This window comes from Manis javanica, chromosome 13 (genome assembly GCF_040802235.1).
Source record: "Manis javanica isolate MJ-LG chromosome 13, MJ_LKY, whole genome shotgun sequence".
In the NCBI taxonomy this organism is placed as follows: domain Eukaryota; kingdom Metazoa; phylum Chordata; class Mammalia; order Pholidota; family Manidae; genus Manis; species Manis javanica.
In genome coordinates this window covers 16,428,857-16,448,554 of record NC_133168.1, presented here as the reverse complement: position 1 = coordinate 16,448,554, position 19,698 = coordinate 16,428,857, and the positions used below count along the sequence as shown (strand labels likewise).

The following is a 19,698-nucleotide window of genomic DNA, read 5'->3' as shown; positions in this document are numbered from 1 at the left end:
TATTTAAGATGGGCACTTTTTACCTGTATATTATACTTTTTTAAAAACTGTACTGCCTGGTGACAAACTGATGGTTCAAGGAATGACCCAGGACTTCTCCAAGAAGAAAACTGGGTGAATCTGACCATCAGACAAAATGACAGCTGACTAAAGGCTACTGGGGAAAAACAGACTGGCTCCCAATGGTTTCAGTTTATGGAACCAGGTTATGATCTATAAGCCTTTCCAAGGTGTGGTCTGGAGCCATATTCTTAGAAAGAAGGTCATTTCAAATGGCAGGAGGAAGTTTACTACAGATACTAGGGCCCCAAACAAAAGGCAAAGGGAATGTTCTGAGAGAGGCTGCAGGAGTCATACCTGGGCCTGCTCCTGTCTCTGCCAAAGGGCGACCCAAGGGTCTCTAGGCAAGTCATGCCACCTTTGTTGTACATAAACACGGCGCAACAGCTTGTGCTACCCAACCGTACATGGTGGTCATGGCAAATAAATGAGAGGGTATATGGAAAGGCTTTGCTAAAGTTCAAAGCATCACAGAGGCATCATGACATTTTCTAATTTAACATTAAACAGGAACAAAGGGAATATCAAGAGAGGAAGGGCATGGGTGAATTTCTCTTAGTCTCTCCCTGAACACTTCTGTAAATGGAATAGCAATTTGGCAAATTCAATCTGGCTCCCACCTGTAACACAGAGCCCAACCAAGGGAAAAAGCACACTGTTTAGGAGGGGGAAGGTGGTACACCCCCTACTGATCCTGACATACCTGCTCTCCAAGCCCAGGCAGCACCACACCACAGACCGCAGTCACCCTGGAGGAAAGGTCAGATGAAACAAGGTGTCCCTGTAAGTACCGCAGCTCCTTTTCTTTGCGCCAAAGGGAGGCTTCTGGATTGGCCAAAACCAAGGCCTTCTCCAAGTCCTGCAGCTGGGCCTCTTCCAGTAACCTGACAGAAATGAGGATCTCATCAATTACTTTAATGCACAGTAAAGCCACATCAGGATCTCCAGGAACACTCCTGCTTACCTCAACCTGAAATGAATCAGCTCCTCAGTACTGAAAATCTTCTTAAGGAATGATAACTTGTGTTCCTCACTCATACAGGTAACCAAAGCAAGACAATTGGCTGTGTACCTGAATAAAACAAAAGAACATAAATTCAGGACCTGCAGTGGATCCTAAGGAATTAAGAACACACACCAGACAACCAAACCCAAGCAAAGGAAATCTTGCAGAATTAACATGATACACTTAAGAGTAGAAAATACAAATCAGGCACAATGAATTCACTCAACAGAACATGCAAAGAGTGGCACGCCATTCATATCATCTCTGTTTCCTCTGAAGTCACACATGATTAAGGAAAAGGAATAGGAACAGAAACAACACATTTTAAATAGCTTCACCTCTCTGCTCATGCACTCAACTCTTTACTCCCTCTATCATGCCCACACTGAAGGCACAGGAAAAGTCCAACAGCTACGCACCAGCGGACCAATGTGTCGTGGCTCCTGAGGAGAGGGACACACACGCTCCAGTCCCAGAGCTCCCGGAACACAGACTGCTCTTGCTGCAGAAACTTGTAAGCTGCTTCCATTAGGTCCCGGAGCTTCATCCGCCTGCGCCCATAGCGGACTGAAGTAGCATCTGAACTCTCTAGGAAGAGCCTTTGAAAGACTGGAGAAGTGTCCTTGAAATACCTCAGAGAAAACCTTCAGAAAGAGAGAGAGCATTTTCACTTGCTGGTGAGGATATCAAAGTATACATCTCCACTTTGAAACAGGACCGCAGTATGAGATAACAGGAAATTTCAAGGGTCTGAGAACTAAAAGAGAAGAATGCTAAAGCCACCCAGTACTAAGACTGTATCCTGCTCAAGTTCAGGAACCAGGACTATGGGCATAAGGTATCTGAGAGGATACAGAAATCATAAGTACTCACTGCAAGTGTTTACTAGTAACAATGCACTCCCTTTCACAAAATATTTATTGGCTTCTCACCATGAGCCAAACACTGTTGAGTACTGGGGGTACAAAACCAAGGAGATACTTTCCTTGAGGAGCCTGCTATCTAGTAATAAAGACAATCACTTACGGAAACAATAACGGGCATAAAGAAAAAAGACAACAGAAATCTTAATATTACCAGAAATAACAGGTATTCAAAGGTACTTCTGGGAGTTCAGAAGAGATGCTTTGGTTACATCTTAAAAGGATGAAGAGGAGATATCCTCATGAAACACAAAGGAAGACAGTACTGGGAAAGAGGGACAAAAAAGCTACAAGACATACAGAAAACAATAAAATGGCAGTGCAGGTCTCCCCCACTATCTGCATTCCTATGAAATCTTTCATAAGCCCAAATGGCATAAAGCAAAGAAGCAATTCCCATTAATATATATGGAAAGAACTTTTAGCATTCCCAGACTCAAAAAATAACCTTTCAGGCTTTTCTTATACCTGAGGACACATCTTTCTAACGGAAGCACAAAATAAACCAAGATAAAGCATGGATGGCCACAGACATATTTCAAAGGTAGGTCAGCTTCCTGCTGACACACCAAGTGTAGTTCCCAGGGAAGGAGCCTGTTAGGGTCACTCTCGCTGCTTGGGATGCACATTGCCTCTATAATGACTCACTGCAAAACAGACTACTTTCACTCTCCACCCTTTTCCATAAAAGGAAAATGCTCTTTTGGTTTCTTTCAGTTAGCAAAAACAGGTAATCATGTAGGTCTTTCATAAAATTAAAGTGACACAAAGCAAACTTTCAAAAAATGGAATGTACCTACATAAAAAGTCCTTTGATATCAGTAACTACTTTAAATTTAAGTGGCTTATATCCTACTAAAAAGACATAGTTGAATGTATTAAAAAACACCATCAAACTATATGCTATATAAAAGCTAACTTTGATTCTAAAGACACACATAGACTGAAAATGAAGAGAAAAAAACATTTCATGGAAATGGAAACCAAAAGGAAGCAGAAATGGCTACACTAATATCAGACAAAACAAACTTTAAATCAAAAAGTTAACAAACAAAGGAGGAAGCAGGTGGAGAGAGAGGGAGAAGAGGATTGTGGGGTATCATGATTGGTGCACATGGTGTGCGTGGGGTCATGGGGAAGACAGTGTGGCTCAGAAAAGACAAATAGGGACTCTGCGACATCCGACTACACTGATGGACAGTGACTGCAATGGGGTATGGAGGGGGACTCAATAATAAGGGTGAATGTAATAACCACACTGTTTTTCTTGTGAAACCATCAAAAGAGTGTATATCAATGATACCTTACTAATAGATAAATAAATTAATAAAACAGGAAACAAACAAAAAGAGACAAAGAAGGACATTATAAGGATAAAAGGACATATAAAGTCAATTCACCAAAAAAATGAAACAATTTTAAATACTTATCCACCAAACATCAGAGCTCCTAAATATATGAAGCAAACTTTGACAGAATTGAAAGGAAAAATAAACAGCAATGCAACAAGTGGGAAACTTCAACACCCCACATTCAATAATGGATAGGCCAAGACAGAAGATCAATAAGGAAACAGAAGACATAAACAAAACTATAGACCAACTGGATTGAACATACATACAATACTCCACCCAACAACAGAATACACATTCTTCACACATGCACATGGAACATTCTCCAAGAGAGACTACATGAGTACAAAAAAACAAGTATCAACAAATTTTTAAAAATTGAAATGATACAAAATATCTTTTCCTATCACAATGTAACAATACTAGAAATTGACAAAGGAAAGAAAACTGGGAAATCCTCAAATAAGTGGAAGTTAAACAACATACTCTTAAACAACCAATGGGTCAAAGAAGTCAAAAGGGTAATTAGAAATTACCTTGACACCGATGAAAACAAAAACACAACATACCAAAAACCCATGGGAAGTTTATAGCTATAAATTGTGTATATTAAAAAAGATCTCACCCCAATCACCTAGAAAAAGAACAAACTAAACCCAAAACTAACAGAAAGAAGGAATAATAAAGATTAAAGCAGAGATAGAGAATAGAAAAACAATGGGGGGGCGGGGAAGAAATTAAGAGCTGGTTTTGAAAAGATTAAGAGAAGTGATAAACAGTTAAATTAACTAAGAAAAAAAGATAGCAGACTCAATCAGAAATGAGGGGATATTACCACCAATCCCACAGAAATAAAGCAAACTATAGGAGAATACTATGAAGTATATGTCAAGAACTTGGATAACTAGGAGAAATGTTTAAATTCCTAGAAACACAATCTCCCAAGAAAATCTGAACAGACCAATGAGGAGATTGAATCAATAATCAAAAACTTTTCAACAAGGAAAATTCCAGGACCACATGACTTCACTGGAGAATTCTACCAAACATTTAAAGAAGAATTTATACCAATCCTCTTCAAACACTTCTAAAAAGTTGAAAAGGAGGGAACACTTCCAAGTTCAGTCTATGAAACTAGTACTACCCTGATACCAAAGGCAGACAAAGACAGTACAATAAAAGAAAACTAAGGATCAAAATTCCAATTAATATTGATGCAAGACTACTCAACAAAATACTATCAAACCAAAATCAACAGTACATTAAAAAGATATACACGATGACCAAGTGGGATTCATTTCTGGAACACAATGATGGACTAACATGAAAAACAATCATTGTAATCCCATGTCAACAGAATAAAGGAAAAGAACCACATGATGCTCTTGATTGGTGCAGAAAAAGCATTTGACAAGATTCAAGACCCTTTGATGATAAGAACTCACCAAACCAGTGATACAAGGAAACTACCTCAATACAATAAAGGCCATATGAAAAACCCATACTGACATCATGTTTCCTGGTAAAAGACTGAATGCTTTTCTCTAAAATCAGGAACAAGGCTGCCTTCTTTCATCATTTCTATTCAGCATAGTACCCTAAGTCCTAGCCATAGCAATTAGGTAAGAAAAAGAAATAAGAGGCACACAAATTCAAAGGGAAGAAATAAAATTATCTCTGGTCACAGATGACATGATCTCAGATGTAGAAAACCATAAAGATTCAACAACAACAACAAAAAAAACTGTTAGATTAGATGAATTGAGCAAAACTGCAGGACACAGAATCAACACACAAAAATCAGTCAGATTTCTATATTCTAGTAATGAACAGACAGAAAGGCAAATTAAAAAAATAATTCCATTTACAATAACATCAAATGTATAAAATATTTGGAAAGAAAACTAAACCGACAAGGTGAAAGACTTGTACTTTGAAAACTGCAAAACATTGCTGAAAGAAAAACACAAATAAGTGGAAAGACATCCCATGTTAATGGAATAGAAAACAATACTGTTAGGATATCAATACCATCCAAGGAGATCTACAAATTTAAAATCCCAAAGGCATTTTTGAAATTTTTAAAAAACCGACAACATCTTAAAAGTTATGTGGAATCTCAAGGGACCACAATTAGCCAAAACAATTTGGAAAAAGAAGATGGAGGAGTCACATGTCCTAACTTCAAAACATATTATAAAACTACATAACCAAAACAGTATGGTACAGGTATAAAGACAAACACACCGACTAACAGAAAAAAAGTCTAGAAATAAACCTCAATTTATATAATCAAGTTATCTTTGACAGGGTCCAAGACCACACAATGGGTAAATTTCTTCAACAAATGGTGTTGAGAAAACTGATGACCACATGAAAAGAATGAAGATGAACCTTTACCTTACACCATATAAAAAATTAACTCAAAATGAATTGCAGGCTTAAGTGTTAAGACTCAAACCTATAAAACTCTCAGAAGAAAACACAGGGGAAAAGCTTCATAAAACTGGATTTGATTTGACAATGATTTTTTTGGATATGACACCAAAAGAAATACAGACAAATGGGACTATACCAAACAAAAACACTTCCATACAGCAAAAGAAACAATCAGTACAGCAAAGAGACGACCTATAGAACAGAAGAAAATATTTGCAAATCATGTATTTGATAAGGGATTAATATACAGAATGTATAAAGAACTACAACTCAACAGTAACAAAAATCCAATAACCTGATTAAAAAATGGAGAAAGGACTTGAAGACATTCTCCAAAAACGATATACAAATGGCCAACAAGAATAAGAAACATCATTAATCAACAGGAAAATGCAAACCAAAACCCCAATGAGATTATCACCTCACATCCATTAGGATAGCTACTATCAAAAAAAACAGAAAATAACAATTTTTGGTGAGGATGTGGAGAAGCTAGAACCAGCTTGTACAGTGGTGGGATTGTAAAATGATACAACCACTACAGAAGAGTATGGAAGTTCCTTAAAAAAATAAAAATAGAACTACCATCTTTTCTTTTCCCCCATGGAGCAAACCTATTATTTTAATTAAACTGCAATACTGTGCATCAGATGATGCACTGATCCATATGATCCAGCAATCTCGATTCTAGGTATACAACCAAAATTGAAAGCACTGTATTAAAGAAATATATTTGCGCAGCCATGTTCATAACAGCATGCTTCACAATAGCCAAGAGGTGGAAGCAACCCAAAAATCTTTTGATAGATGAATCAATAAATTTTGGTGTATACATACAATGGAATACTGTGCAGCCTTAAAAAGGAAGGAAATCCTGTCACATGTGACAACACAGATGAACTTTCAGGACATTATGCTAAGTGAAATAAGCCAATCATAAAAGGACAAATACTGTATGATTCCACTTAAATAAGGTACCTAAAGTAGTCAAATTCATAGATACAGAGAGTAGAATGGTGGTTACTAGGGTATGGGGAGAGAGGAGCAAAGGGAAATTGATTAAAGGGTACACAGTTTCAGTTCTGTGAGATGAAAAGCTTCTGGAGATCTTTTTACAACAACAGATTGACACTTCTAAACTGTACACTTAAAATTGGTTAAGATGATAAATTTTATGTGTTTTTTACTACAATAAAAAAAAAGTATACATCCATTCTCAATAATTAAAAAAATTTTAAGGACATAAGCCTACTTTCAGAATTTATGTGTACTGCAGACATGGTGATTCTCAATGGATTTGGGTCAAGTCAGTAAAGGTAAATAAATGATATACTAATACATCCTTGCTGTTTCTCCTACTGTATTCCTTGGCATGAATGACTGGAAGGAAACCCAGAGTAGGAAGATGTTAGAGCAAACTCCTCTGTTCCCTGTGTGTGTTGGTCTGCAATGGAAGCTATTGGTTTAGCTCTCTGCACCCTCACTGCCCAGGTCTACTGTGAAGTGGGAGTAGAACAGGGTGTCTGTCAACACTAGGTCTTCTTTTCCCTGATGCACAGATAAGGAAACAAGTCTAGAGTGGTTAGATTATTTGCTCAAGGTCACAAAGCTACTAAGTGTAGAACAGCTGTTTGAATCCAGGCACTCCAACTCCATGCTCAGATGTGTGATTCAGTTGCTCTACTGCAGACATGAAGAAGAAGGTGGATTCATCAATTTGGGAGTTTTCTAGTCAGGCATCAACACTGAAGAGATGGACAAAGGAGCACAAATTAACAGGAAGACAGCAACCATAATGTGGAAAATACAGTTTCAAACAGCACAAAGAAAGTATGAACAGGAAGGAGCTGATACATAACAAGAAGGAACTAGCAGTCCCAGTGAGGAGAAAGAAGTGTGTTAACTGTAGCTGAGCAAATAAACTAGGGGACAGGAGATGGGAGTCCAGGAATGGGGCATTAACACCAGTGATTTCAAAGGTGGTGGTGCAGATGCATGTCAGGCCCTGGTGTAACCACTGAAGGGAGCAGGGCAAGTGGAGTGACAAAGACGTTCACTAGAGATTAGCTAGTCAATGAATCAGAGTCAGCACTGTTCGGGTGTCCCAAGTGATGATAGAGGCTGGGGTGGGGAAGAAGATGGTGGGCCAGTTGCCAAGTGTATCAAAGAACTAGAAGATCAGTTGATGATCACCAATCGCAACAGCAGAAAATAAAGCAGAAGATGGCAGGTGCCCAAGAGACAAGAGTTATACAAATAGGGAAAGAATGTCCAGAAAACTCCACAGGAGAAAAAAGGAGGCCACCTGCTAGACATGGGGGATGTGGAAGGCAAGCTTAAAGAGCCCCCACCTGAATATCAGAAGGGACACAGCATCAAGACCACCATGAATCAGTGAAAACAAGGACACAAAAGGGACACTCAGAGAAGAGGCTGAGTACATAAGGGAGTGTGAAGGTTTATGGAGCAGGCAGAGGGCACAGCGAGAGGGGCTGGGTAAGAGAAGAGACCTGAACGTCAGCTTGGTGAGAGGATACAATGGGAATTCAGGGGATGGGTGAGAAGGATTGGACTTCAAGGAGCAAACAGGAACAGAGGCTTGGTAATTTACCACTCATGATATTCTGAAGGAGATTGAAAAAATGGGTTTTACGAGATTCAGCTGTGGTGTGGGAGGCCCGTATTCTATTAGCACTGGCAGCTGGTGTTGGCAGCACATGTGGGGCCACCAGGCAGCACCAGACAGACAGACAGGTAAGCAATAACCCAGTGGTTCACCCGACCAAAGGGGTCTTTCAGGAGGATGGGGCGAAATGAGCAGAGTGCACTGACCATGGCCCTACACTGTAGGGCTAGCGGGCAAAGGGAACTGTGGTCCACTGCAAGTATACAAAAGTGGGGACCCACTGGTGCACCCTCCGGAACTTAGCTGACTACAGCACTCTTTTCTCTAGAGACCCTTTATATTCAACAAGTGCTCTAAAATTCTGATCTAAGCAATGATGAATGGATCAATAAAGCATTTTTAGCCAAGCAAATAACACAATCAGATTTTACCCTAGAGAATATACAAACTAAGGAGAAGGGTCTCTTTCCTGGGGGGGTAACAGAAAGAGTCATGAGGTCATAAAATGCAATGAGTATGTTAGAATGTAAAGATTAAAAAGAAAACATATATCTATGTACTTAAATGGATGCTACCATTAGTATACAGAACAGATTATTCATGTTTAGAGTGAAAGTTCTTTATCTTCTCAATGAAATAACCCCTGACACTCATTTCAATGTCTCTGGATTATTCCACAGAAGCCACATTTTACTACCAAAGTAAAAGAAAAAGGCAGGTGAGATGGCAAGTGTGTGCAGCCCCAGCTACTCAGGAGGCTGAGGCAGGAAGCCTGCTTGAGCCCAGGAGTCCTAAGCTCTAGTACGTTGTGTTGGTTGGGCACATGCACTAAGTTCAGCGTCGATATGGTGACCAGAAGCAGGAGAACAGCAGGCTGCCTAAGGAGTGGCGAATCATACCAAGCTGGAAACAGAGCGGGCCACAAGAGAAATACATTAGAATCCAGTTCCCACACAACTTCTCACACCACCGATTTGGATGGATTTATAGAAAGTTAGAAAAAGGGACACTACAAGTCTTCTAACCTACCCCCTTCAACCTTTCCAGCAAGCAAGAAATCTCATCTATCTGAGGTGGATGCTGTCAGAGCCTTAAATCTGCCTTGCATAAGCCTGTCTTAACAGATAACATAATCCTTGAGGGTAGGGGAGATATCTTGGCTACTTTTCCAGACCTATCCTGATGGCCAAGACTAAAAGGAAACTTCATAAATGGTCACTGAACTGAGATGGATAAATGTATTCTGTTGTGATTATTTTTATAAAACAGTAGCACCCATCTCTCTCCTTTCTGCTATTTCCACCTCTTACCTTCTCAGCTCAGACTCCTCCTCACTTCCTAATAGAGAGCAGGTTCTACCACCTCAAAGAAAAATGTGAAGAGCAAAAACTCTCACTCACGGGAGGATGTCAGGATGGTTCCCAATGAGTTTGCTCATTGCCACACAGAGTCGTTCATGCAGATCATGGTTGATCTGGCCTCCGGCTTTAATGGCTTCAGCATTCCTTTCCAGCAAATCCAAAAGGACAGGACGCAACTGGCGACCAACCAGCACAGTATAGTCCTTATCCAGAAGTAACTGTGCCAAGGCACCCAGGATACACTGGCGATCTTGAGGTGTCCACACCTGATAGAAAAGCAAAACAAAGTATCTATATGAGCAATAGTCAGTATTCATTTACACTGCTGCAGAGGAGCCAAGAGCCCTAGCTTCACATGAAAATATCCAATTGCCAGACTTCATAAGTGAGTTTATCTTATAAAACACAATGAGGGTTTTTTGCAACAAAAGATTAATTTCATGTACAGGCTGTTACAAATAAGTTTCAGTCCATTGGGGTTTGAGGTAAAAGTGATGCCGGGGTTCTTGTTTGCAGAGTGGAAGAATGAACTTAGCAAACAATCAAGGTAGGATAGCGAGGGAGACTTCTACTGAGAGATACAGTGAGACGACAGACAGAGCTCCTGGCTTATTCCAGGAGGAGACAAGAGCCCATAGTGGTGCATTGTCTATGAGGTTTTATAGGCAGTTGAAGATTTTTTGAGAACATGAAAAAAACTTAGGGGTGTGGACTTGCCTCACCTGCCCTGCCCTCTAGGTGGGCTGGGCTTTTGTCTGTCTGGTAGGGCTCTTTACAGTGAAGTCACGGTTATGCTGAGATACCCTTGTGGAACACTTAAACATTCCAAGCCAAGTTGCTCCTGGCCTTTCGACCTTTAACTGATCTCACTGAAGATGTCTATACTCTTAATCTGATATCTTTCCTTTAGAGAATTAGTGTGATCTTGACTTTGCATAATGCTTAACAGAGTTTCAATAGGGACTTCTTTGCCCATTGTTACATTGCTCTGACTGAAAATATTCCGCCCTGCTTTTCCCAGAGGCCCTCACTCTACTGACTACACTCACCATCCCTGTCTCAAAAGGACTGACACCTGCATTCCATGTATATGCTACACACAGCTTCCCTGAAAAATGATCTACGTTTCAGGGTCCAACACTCTCCAGGGAAACCAGTGTTTCCCAACCTCCTTTGTTCTTGGAGAAAAACATGAGAATTAAACACAAAAACTGAAGTTAGCAAGCAAAACTGCCAACTCTGCTAAAGCAAGGACAGAGATGCAAAATCAGTTCTGGAAATGAATGAGGATATCCCTATGAAGGCTACAGTCTCTAATAAACAAACAAAACAGACCCAGAGTAGACAGCCACACTTTGATGATCAAGATGAAATACTGCACAAAATTCTAGTTCTTGGGATAAGGGAGAAGTGTGTGAAAGGTCTCATATTGCTAACAGGTACGTCAATCTACCAGACAATACAACAGCAGGTTTAAATTACCTAATAGGCATATTCTGACTCAGTAAGCCCAATGCTATCAGTTCATCCTAAGGAGTTTCATACTAAATGATTATCTGTAAGAGAGCAGCTGAACGCCACCTAAATACCATACTCAAAAATATAAGAGTTTTTACAAAGTTACCGCTTAGAAAAGAAAAGGTAATCTTACACCTGAGCTTACAAAGTCTCCCAAATTGAAAGGAATTCTCTCAGAAATACCTAATTCTGAACAAAGCACTGATAGGGGAAAAACAGTACTTTGAAAACAATTTTCTCGGAATTAGCTCTGCTCTTTACAGGAGACAAGGAAATGTAACAGATTTGGTCATGATTCACAAGCGGTTGTGGCTTCATATTTTCAACTGCTGAATGTCCCTATAAACAAGCCCTCTAAAGGTACCATTTAAAAAGTAATATGGTACACAATGAGAAGTGATTGGTGGTTACCATGGGGGAAGGATGGGGGATAGATGGGGGATAAAGCAGCACAGAAATTCTGGATCATAAGTTGGTCACAGCATGGAGAATATAGCCAATGATTCTATGGTATAGTAACCACACTAGTGGGGGTTAAGATTTAATAGTATGGGTAAATGTTAAACAGCTGTGTGTATATCTGAAACCAATGTAAGATTACATATCAACAATATTTCAATAAAATAAAATAAAATAATATAAAGTAATATAGTGTAAGTCCAGGGAGAGGAAATCCAGGGACAAAATACCTCTAAAACTGAAATCAGTTAGAGGGAGAAACAAAGTTTAAAACCCGTTATTGCTTACAAACAGGCTGTCTCTCTTTCCTGCTCTGCCAAAGCAAGCAAGACCTCTCCCTCACCTTTTGGTTTCAGATAAGCCCTCCATAGCCCAGGTAATTACCCATTGATATGGAGATGAACTTCTCCCCACCCCTAAGGAATACCTATTGATATGCAGATGCCTGGAAACAGGTGAGATATTCTGTAAACATTAGTTTTACCCACATATGGTGTTTACATTGTAAAAAAAAAAAGAAACACAGCATCTACAAAATGAATGAAACAAACGCCACTGTCCTAGATGTGTTATACAAATGGATATTTGTGGGCTGGGAAAAAAACTCCAGAGAACATCACATAAGGAACTCTTTCTTTAAGAGATAATCTGGAAAACTGTGTTAGAAGAAACAGATTATTTAACTTTTTTAAATATCAACTTTATTGTAATATAACTTACATACAACAAAATGCACCCATTTATAGTTTGATGTGTTTTGACATCATATATACACCCCCGTGTAACCACCACACCAATTAAAGTTGGAACCCAAAGGTCCCTCGTGTTCCTTCAGTCACCCACCCTACCCTAGGCAACAAATGATACGGTTTTATGATCATAGATTAGATATTCCTACTTTAAAACTTTATATAAATTAAATCATACAGTATGGATTTTACATTTTAGCTGCTTTTGCCCTGTAGAAGGCTTCTGACAATTATTCATGTACTTGTATGCTTTGTTTATTCGATTTTATTATCAGTTTTTCACTGTATGAATATACCACAACTTCTTTATTCACTCACATGCTGATGGGTTTTTTCATTGTTTCCGGCTATCATCAATAAAGCTACTATGAACTTTTGTGCATATTCAGGATTTTGAAAGAGGTATTCCTTACTCTTATCATTACCTAAGAGTGAGACTGTTAAGTATATGGTAACTGTATACTTAACTTGATAATGAGTTCAAATTTAATTTCTAAAAGATATGTTTCAATGTTTAACTTTGAAGCAAACTGGTTTCCAATGCAGGTGTACCAGTTTACACAATATAAATGTGTAAATTTACACCAGCAACGTTGGAGACCTCTAGCTTTTAGTCTTAATTTTAGCCATTCCAGTGGAGGTGGAGTGGTACCTGGTGCTTTTATTTGCATTTCCCTGATGACCAAAGATGTTGAGAATTTTCTCAAGGGTTTAATGGCCATTCATTTATCATCTTTCATGATGTTTTTGATCAAGTATTTCACCCATTTTTGAGTTGGGTTGTTCATATATTAACTATGATGCTAGCTATACCTGTTTTTGTATATGCTCTGTATCCGTCTAAGGAAATTTGGTCTATTCCTAGCTTGTTTCTGTCCATCTCCTGAGTGGGCTTTGGTAGTCTGTATTCTTCAAATACTCTGGTCATCTTAATTATCTAATTTATTGGCATAAAGTTGTTCATATTAGTTACGTATCTTTTTATTCTTGTAACCATCTGTAACGGTGGCCTTCTTTCATGTCTATTAATTTGATTTTCCCTTTTACTCTTGGTCAGTTTTTTTCAAAGATTTCTGGTTTCACAAAACTTCTAGATTGCTCTACAGCTTGTCCATTTCATATTTCATTAATTTCCACTCTTTATTGTTTTCTTCCTTCTGTATATTTAGGTTTTAATTTGCTCTTTTTCTATTTCCCTAAGGCAAAAGCTTAAGAAACATTACTAATTCCAAACCTTTCTTTCCTAATATACGACTTTAATGTTAACTTCCTTCTAAATACTGCTTTAGCGGCAGCCCCCAAATTTTAAAAATTATCATTCAGTTCAAAATATTTTCTGATTCTCCCAGTGATTTCTTCTTTAACCATCAGTTATTTTTAATTTTGTTATTTAATTTCTAACATTTAGGCATTTTTCCTGGCATCTTTTTGGGTTTTTCTTTCCCCGAACTTAATTTCATTAGGGTCACTGAATATACCTTGCTTGATTCTAATTCCCCTATATTTACTGAGACTTGTTTAATGGCCTAATATATTATTTTCTTGGTAATGTTCCAGACACTGAGAACATGTGTTCTGCAGTTATTGGGAAGAGGACTCTATAAAAGTCAAGTAGGTCAGGTTTGTTGATAGTAGTGTTCATGTCTTCCACACCCTTACTAATTTTTTGTATGTGTTCTATCACTGAGAATAGAGTCTCCAATTATAATTGTGAATTTGTCTATTTCTCTTTTTCTGTCACTTTTTGAATCATGTATTTTGATATTGTTATTAGGTGCACATATATTTAGGGTTTCTTTCTTCAGTCTGCACTACTACAGCAGGCTGGATGACTCCTTGTGTGGGCTGCCCTGGGCATTATAAGCTGCTTAACACCATCCCTGGCCTCTACACACTAGATGCCAGTAGCACCCCCACACCAACTGTAACAACCAAAAATGTACCCAGATTTGCCCCCAGGTGAGGACTGTTAGGCTGGAGGAAGGAAAAACAAGGACATGCAAACAGAACAGAGAGATGCCAGAGGGAGAACAGAACAGACCCCAAGTTCCATGCCTTATATAGAAAGGGGACAGCACTTCCTGAATTCCATCCTTCTCATGTGCCAACTAAGACCCAGATGTCAGCCTCCTCCCTCTTGGAAGGAAAAAAGTTTCCAGTAGTCTATTATGTCACCTTTAGCCAATCATAACTCTACATGCCCCCTAGGATAGCTTGCCCACTCCTCCCCCTCCTAATCCCTTATAAACCCCCACCTCCCTGACCGGGTGTGACTTCCCCGGCCTTAATACCCAGACCACGGAACATCACCCGGGAGTTGAACTCAAATAAACTACCTGGCCCTTTGTTGTCTCTCTTCACCTGCTCACTTTGGCTAAAATTTATCTTACAAGGACCACTGGGCTAGATTTTAAGGTAAAAAAAAAAAATTTTTCAAACAAGATGAAAATAAGGATGAAAAATAAAGTTTCTTAAAAGTAAAAAAATTTCCAAAAATAAAACAACACCTCATATACCATTTTAGCAATCTTGCATTTTGATTCTAGAGACAATGGAGAGCTTAGGAAGAATGGTGAGAGGTTCAGATTTGTTTCATTAACAATAATTATATTAAGTAACTAGAATAGACAATCTATAGAGAAAAAAAGTAGGTTAGTGTTTGCTTGGTGGTGGAGGCGCACAGTGAAGGAGGACGGGAGCTAAGAGGTATGAGGGCTTCTTTGTGAAGTAATGAAAGTGCTCTAAAATGGACTGTGGTGACAGCTGTACATATCTGTGACCACAGCAAAAACCACTGGGCTATACACCTAAATGGATGAATGATATGGTATGTGAAATATATTTCAATAAATCTGCTTTTGAGAATTATTATAGCACACATGTACTGATCACTATGTGCCAGGCATAGTAGTAAGCTCTTCATGTGCATTACCTAGCTCTCCTGACAATATTTATAGGAATAACAATGGCAATCATTTTTATAGACAATACTTAATATACTCTAGGCATCTAATCCTCACAGCAACCCATAAAGTAGGTAATATCCCCATTTTACAGATAAGGAAATTGAAAAATAGAAAAAGGGTTAAGGTCACAAAGCTAGCAACAGAACTAGGAATCCATGTCGGAGTGTGGCTCCCAAGTCCCTGACTGTAACTATTTAGCAGCTACCATATGTAATATATCAAGAAACTGGGACTTCGGAAAGTTAAATAACTTGTCCAGATCCCAAAAGCAACTGAAAGAGAACGGATTTGATCTTTGGCCATACTTCAGTTCCAGTGCCCATGTTTCCTCTTAAGCACTTTGGTCTTCCCGAACACAGACAGTGATCAAGGAGGTAAAGATGTGTGCTACTGTGATGTACAATAATGCATATCTAGTCTTGGACTCCATTCCTGCCAGAGTTCCTAAAACCCTTGGAATATCCTGTAATGAGAATACTAAAGGTGTCTTCTGTTATGTTAATGAGGTGGATTTCAGAAAAGCACCCAAAGATGGGGACCAGGAAACCCAAACATGCGAATAGAGGATGGGAACTTTCAGTCCTACCCCGCTGTCCTCCAAAGGGTTAGACACTGAGTTCAGTCACCAACAGCCAAAGATGTCATGAAATCATGCCTATGTAATGAAGCCTCCAGAAAACCCAAACCTGGTCTGGGAAACTTCCAGGTTGGTGAACATGTGGTGATGTGGAGTGGTGCACCTGGAGAGGGCCTGGCCTGGAAGTCCCACCCTTTCCCTATACCTTGACCAATGCATCTCCTTCATCTGGCAGTTCCTGGATTATATTATTTTACAATAAACTGGTGATCTAGTAAGTAAATGTTTCTCTGAGTTCTATGTCTACCAAATTAATCAAACCCAAAGAGGGGGTTCACTGAGACCTCCCATCTACAGCCAGTTGGTCAGAAGCACAGGAGAAAATCTGGACTTGCAATTGGTGTCTGGGAGTCTTGAAGGACTGAGCCTTTAACCTGTGGGATCTGTCACTATCTCCAGGTAAACAGTGATAACTGAGTTAAACTGTAGGGCACCAAGCTGGTTGGTGTCTGAGAATTACTTGGTGGTATAGGAAAACCCACACACTGGAACTGGAGTCATAACTGTAAGATGGTAGTGATGGTAAGAATAAAGAGAAAAGAATAAATTCAATGCTAAGGAAGTAAAATCAGGAGGACTTGCCTCTACGTGAAGGAAAAGGAGAGAAAAGAGTTTAGGACACTCAGTTCTCTACAGTAAGTGGCTGGAGAGAGAGAGTGCTGGTGTCACCAGCTGAGATGAAGAACATACACGGAAGCACAATGGTAAACAGTTCTTACTTCAGATCCCAAACTCCAGTGGGAATGTCATCAAATCAAAGTCTTTGCTTTCCAATAAAAATTATTTTGTTATTTCCAAAAAAAAGAGAAAAATAGTGGCAACACAATGTTCTCTAAGTGAAAACTTTGAAATTATTACTGAAAATGTAAAGAACAAACCTGAAAGGCACCTCTGAGATAGGACAGAATGACAAACAATGTGAAACTGAGGGAGAAATAAATTTCCCAATCTCCTTAATTCAACTGAACTAGATTTCTGGTAGCTTTCCAGCCCAGTACCATTACCATACAACCTCAGAAATCTGTGAGTGGTTCTCACACTTCAGTGTGTCAGATTCTCTAAAACCTCACCTAATAAAAGGCTACAAGTCATTTCTCCATGCTTCTCCCAACACATACACACCAATCTTGCACCCAGTTACAGTGGTGGGGACTCATAAACCCCTGTTACTGGCCCATGATCCTGAGATTCAGAACCTCTCCTCTAAATCCTCAAGCTCACTTACAGGAAAATATTTCTAGCAACAGTAAATAATCAGGAGCCTATAGTCATATGCTCAGTTCATACAAACTGATTGTCTTTCTTTAGCCCACCAAAAATCAATTTTCTTTCAAGATGTAGCCATTTGTTATACTGATTCCCTTTACTACGGGGTCACAGGCCAGAAACCCCAAGAATATCTTCGATTCCTCCCTCCCTTTTGCTTCACACTTCAATTTGCTGTCACCAAACAGAAATGGCTCTTTAAATTAGTTCCCTGTCACTCCAGACCCAAAATATTGTCTCTGCTTTCAACGTACATACATGTACATATCGCACTTGTGAATGAGCAAGGTCTAGATACTGGAGTTAGTAAGGAAAAAAAAACCCACACACATTTTCTCTTCTCAAGCCGCTCACAGATTTGGAATGAGAAAACACAAAACAGAAAATTAAAATGCCATGAGAAAAAATGCATAAGGTTCCTCAACTCAGGGGGACGTCACCGACAGAAAACTCTTAAAGGTCAAAGACCCATTTTCAAGAAAATTGATAATTCACCTCATAATTACTACGGTGAGCGTCCTAGTTAGCCCTAGTTGTCCCATTTTCTGTGTTTATGAACTGTCTTCAAAAACAGATGCTAAATTCTCCGGGGGCAAACGACCGTAACGGATTTATCTGTCTCCTTGCAGAACGTCTCGGTGCCTTACACATACCACGAAATCCATCAACGCTTCTCAACGCGCCGAAAAGGAGGAACCACGCAGAAAAGAAAAACAGGCACCCAAACCGGGGTGGCTGGACTCGAAACACTTAGGTAAAACACATGTCTAAGGGGCGGGCACGGAATCTCAGCAACAGAAAACCACATGTGTTTCCGATGGCCACATTTGCCACACGCAGTCAAATCGCCTCATAGAGGTAGGTCTGAGAAAAGGGTAAGGGAAGGGTCTCCAGACAAAAGCAAAAGGCCCTTCCAATTTACTCAAACACTCGCGGACACCTCCGCCACCTGCCAGCGCCGGGGAGGGGGCCAGAGTGACAAGTGCCGCTTCTCGCGTAGGGCCGCAGGGCGCGCACAGAGGAGCGACCGGGGTCCGCCAGGCGCCCGCCCTCTTTCTCTTACCTGCTTGGCCAAGAGTCGGCCTAGCTCGCTGCGGCTCTTTTCGTTCTTGGCAGCGATTAACCGCAGTGGCGCGACCACCTCTAGGAAGAGGTGTTCCATGACCGCGGGATCCCCGTTCCGGGCGGCCACAAGGGCCTCCTGCTTTGCGCTCGGAGCCCCCGAACCGTGGATGCCGCCAACCAAACGCCAAGGAAAGCGGCTACCGGGACTCAGTACACACCGACACCCGGCACATGTGGGGGAGCACGCGGCGCTCTACGTCATCAGCCCGCGACGACGGCAACGGCTGGGGGAACTTGGCAGCCCCAGCTCCACCCCCTCGGCTGCGTAAATGGCAGGCGTCACTACGTGTCAGGTCCGGGAGGGGATTGGATACAGGAATGCCTACTCGGATGCGGTGCTTAAGCTGGCGGTGAAAGGATGTCCCGTGAGGGCGTGTGGCGGGACAGTGGGACAGTGGGACAGATTTCTGCCAGGCCTCAGAAACCAGGGAATCCCTGCGGGCGTGTTATCCTTAGTTCACTGTGCTTCCTCCTCAACACGCAAAAAGATAAGATACGGAAGAAAGATTCGCCCCCCTCCCACCCAGCAATTCCAGACCTCTAGGCTATGGCAATTCATACACAAGTGTGACAAGCACTCCCTTTGCAGCATTCTTAATATAAATATTCGAATAAGTTTTCAGCTGGGAAATACTTCAATTAAAGTATGAGATGACATAAGACATTTTTAAAAAGTGGAGGGGTACATAAAATTAAGAGTGCATTCATATAAAATTCAAGAACAAGACAAAAAGTAATGACAATCAGGATAATAATGGTTGCCTATGGGGGCCACTGACTACAAAGGGGCGGAGCAGGATAAACAGTCCTGGACTGCAGTTTGTAAGCAATAAACGGGTTTTAAACTTTATTTCTACCTTTGACTGATTTCGGTTTTAGAGGTATTTTGCCCCGGGGTTTCCTTTCCCCAGACTAACACCTAGCGCAGTCGGCAAGATGCCTCTGAACGCAAAATCTGTTACAATGGCCGTCTCCTTTGGGAGGGCCGCCCCAAGAAACGATGCGGAAAAGTGGCGCGCACGACGAGGGACATGTGTCTACTCAAGTGGTCGTGGAGGCACCACCACCGGTGCTGGCTGCGCTGACCCAAGCCTGTTGTTGCCTGAGACTAAGGCGACTGCTTCTGCCACTGCTGCTGCTTTTGATGCCGGCTGGAGCCTGGTCCGACTATGGAAAGGAGCAGAGATCCGGTACATCTCTGCTGTGTACCA

General features: G+C 40.5%; 1 protein-coding gene across 4 annotated transcripts in view; it reads right to left on the bottom strand.

The window, feature by feature from the left end:
- Positions 1-18,698, bottom strand: part of MDN1 (midasin AAA ATPase 1) — a 163,983-nt gene extending 145,285 nt beyond the window's left edge. For 2 of the 4 annotated variants that reach the window (XM_073220970.1, XM_073220971.1), the window contains exons 1-5: positions 18,426-18,691; positions 9,807-10,033; positions 1,486-1,710; positions 1,025-1,132; positions 764-944 (exon numbers count right to left, since the gene is read on the bottom strand). In XM_073220970.1, coding sequence (XP_073077071.1) covers positions 764-944; positions 1,025-1,132; positions 1,486-1,710; positions 9,807-10,033; positions 18,426-18,524 — 840 coding nt within the window. In that variant the 5' untranslated portion in view covers positions 18,525-18,691. Of the gene's footprint in view, positions 1-763; positions 945-1,024; positions 1,133-1,485; positions 1,711-9,806; positions 10,034-18,425 lie in introns of all 4 variants that reach the window. The other 2 variants (XR_012124763.1, XM_073220972.1) reach the window with 2 other exon arrangements.
- Between the last annotated feature and the right edge of the window lie 1,000 nt (positions 18,699-19,698).